The 2,740-nt window shown below is 56.4% G+C and overlaps 1 protein-coding gene across 1 annotated transcript, besides 2 other annotated features; it reads left to right on the top strand.

Annotated features, from left to right (window-relative positions):
* On the top strand, positions 1–1,687 carry TraAM80_10331 (leishmanolysin; the record flags this gene model as incomplete). Its single annotated transcript, XM_029386958.1, has 1 exon — positions 1–1,687. A coding segment is annotated over one exon (1,687 nt), but the record flags the coding sequence as incomplete, so codon positions are not given.
* A 57-nt stretch (positions 1,688–1,744) lies between these two features.
* Positions 1,745–1,774: a microsatellite.
* An 884-nt stretch (positions 1,775–2,658) lies between these two features.
* Positions 2,659–2,708: a microsatellite.
* Positions 2,709–2,740: the final 32 nt, after the last annotated feature.

The raw sequence follows: 2,740 nt of genomic DNA, 5'->3' as shown, positions 1-2,740 counted from the left end.
TTTGCTGCTCTTGGTGTGTTGCGCCGCTGGGTGCCTCGCTGTCGCTCCCGCCCAGAAGCACCGCTGCGGGTTTGACGAGATGATGGGGAGGGGGCCGCCGGTGACTGCGGTGGTGCGTGACGTGCCGCGCAAAGGACAGGGTGCAATGCAGGCGTACACTGTCGCCGCAGAAAGCGTGGAGAGTGAGTGGGCCCTGATCCGCATCAAGGTGTCTGCGAAGGACATGGACGACCCGTCAAAGCACTGCACCGCAGTGGGGGATATGAGCATGCCCGATGGCAGCAGGGTGAAATGCACAGAGGGCGATCTGTTGACGGAGGCGAAGAAGGACATTGTTTTGAAGCAACTCCTCCCCGCCGCAATTAAGATGCACGCTGAGCGTCTCTCAGTGAGGCCTGTGGAAGGTCCCATCCGTATGCCCATGCCAGATGATGGTATAGGGCCGTGCAGCAATTTCACCATCCCTTCTTGGCACCGCACGACTGGTGTGAGCGGCGCTGACCTGATCCTCTACGTCAACGCTCTCCCGGCTAACGGCACCGTTGCATGGGCGTCTTTGTGCGTCACTCTGGAGGACGGACGTCCATACGCTGGCGCCGTGAACTTTGACCCCCCGTACATAGGAGCCACTGATCAAAGCGTTATTACTGCAGCGCACGAGATAGCGCACGTTCTTGGGTTTTCGTTCAATCAGTTTTCAAGGTTCAATATGGTTTCCAATGTCTTCAATGTGCGTGGGAAGAAGGAGGTGTGGGTGGTTTCCTCACCGAAGGTGAAGGATCTGGCGAGGAAGTACTACAATTGCCCCACACTTGAGGGCATGGAGCTGGAGGATGGGGGTGGTGAGGGGGCAAGGCTGAACCACTGGAAGGAACGCAACGCAAGGGGCGAGTTGATGAGTCCTAGGGGGCCGTACATGTATTACTCAGCGTTCACGCTTGCTGCATTTGAGGACATGGGTGTGTACAAGGTCAACTACAGCATGGCGGACACGTTGCGGTGGGGCAACAACTCTGGCTGCGGGCTGCTGGAAAATAAGTGCTTCATCAACGGCAGAACCGCCTACTCTGACATGTTCTGTAGCGTTGTGCAGAAATATCAACAAGGGCTGCTCTGCACACATGACCGTCTTTCTCTGGGGAGCTGTGGTCTAACGACTTACTCGAAGCCCTTTCCACCGGAGTATCAGTACTTTGATCCCCCCACAACTGGATGTGATTCGGAGTTTATGGACTACTGTCCGTATGTTACGGGGCTTGAGGCGTCTGGGTGTATAAACGGCGACACCGATATGTTCCCTGGAAGTTTCATTGGCCCGAGGTCACGGTGCGTCAGGGGGAGGATGCTTGAGTTCGATAAACGAGTGATCAGCGATGTGTGCGTAAACACGCAGTGCAGTGAGGGCAAGCTGAGGGTGCAGTTCCTTGGCAACGACACGTGGCACGACTGCAATGAGGGTACGACAGCTGCGCCGTCGGGGGGCAAATGGGGTGGGGGGAGCATCAGGTGCCCCAGATACGCCGATGTGTGCACAGTCCTCCCCAGATTCTTGGCCCGCCCAGTACCAGTCGTTGCCCCGCCACTGGCGGAGGAGTCAAACCCTGCAGACACTTCAGTTGCGACTGTTGGCTTCAGTTCTCTTGCGCTTCTCGCCGTGGCCACCGCCGTGGCGATGACGCCTCTCTGAGCAGCCATGGCAGCGGCTGGGCGCAAAAAAAAAAATTGTGGTGGGGCAATAATGCGCATATGTATACATATATATATATATATATATCCGTGAGCCTGGAGCCACGCATTCAGGATGTATAACACGGTCATAATGCAACCTACACATACACAACGCGCCTCGACGCCTCTTTTGTAAAGCAACGGCAATTCCTGCTTTGTGATGTCACCATTCCTGCGAAATGCACGGAACTGGTTTTTGTTTTATATTGTTATTCTGTTTGTTTTGGTGGGCGATCTCTTTCTTTCTTCCTGGACTGTGCTTAAAGAGAAGAAGGAGAGCCTGTGTGTGTGTGTGCTGGTCGTTCTACTTGCTGTTGCGCGTCCCCACTTCTCGGTGGACGCGCCCACACTTCGGCTTCACTTCAGGGAGTGTCTTTTGTGTTTTTATGTTTATTTGTTTTGTTTTTTTGTGGACTGCGCCTATTCCGCGCCCTGCGTGTGTGTCTTTCCATTACGCCTCTGCTCTTGCGTTTAGCTGTCATTCATGCTGCCTCATTGCATCTTGTAAGTCCTTCTTTTTTTTCTTTGGTCTGTTTTTTTTTTTTGTCCGTGCAGGTCTTCTGAAGGTGTAGGGGCTAACACACACACAAGCACGCACACACACGCTGCGGGCGGTGTGAACCTCTGGGGACGCGTGCACGCGCAAGGCTCTGGTGGTGGCGGTCCCCGCCAACGTGCCCGTGACGCTCAAGCCGTGATGGTTTGGCCGCGAGAACGAGGCGGCGGAGATGCTGCCGCAGCTTCAGTCCGCGGGACCGCTACCCCGCGCTGCAGATGGAGAGAAGGTCTGCGTCTTCGAGTCCAATGCCGTCCTGCGGTACATCGCGCGTCTCAATCGGGGCGGCGGCCTCCTGCACGGCTGAACATTGCCGGAGAGCGGACGGGTGGAGTTGCAGGCAGCTCCTGAGGTGAGGCCGAACGACCAGTCGAGGTGCGGTGGTGGTGCAGTGCCCGGTGCCGGTGGATGCGAGGTGCCCGTGTTGCCGTTGGTCTGCCAGGGTTTGGGGCGGGC

The sequence above is a fragment of the Trypanosoma rangeli genome (assembly GCF_003719475.1).
Source record: "Trypanosoma rangeli strain AM80 chromosome Unknown Tra_15.4_contig_00900, whole genome shotgun sequence".
NCBI lineage: Eukaryota > Euglenozoa > Kinetoplastea > Trypanosomatida > Trypanosomatidae > Trypanosoma > Trypanosoma rangeli.
Note: the sequence above shows the minus strand (reverse complement) of the source record. Positions and strands in the feature narration are given on the sequence as shown.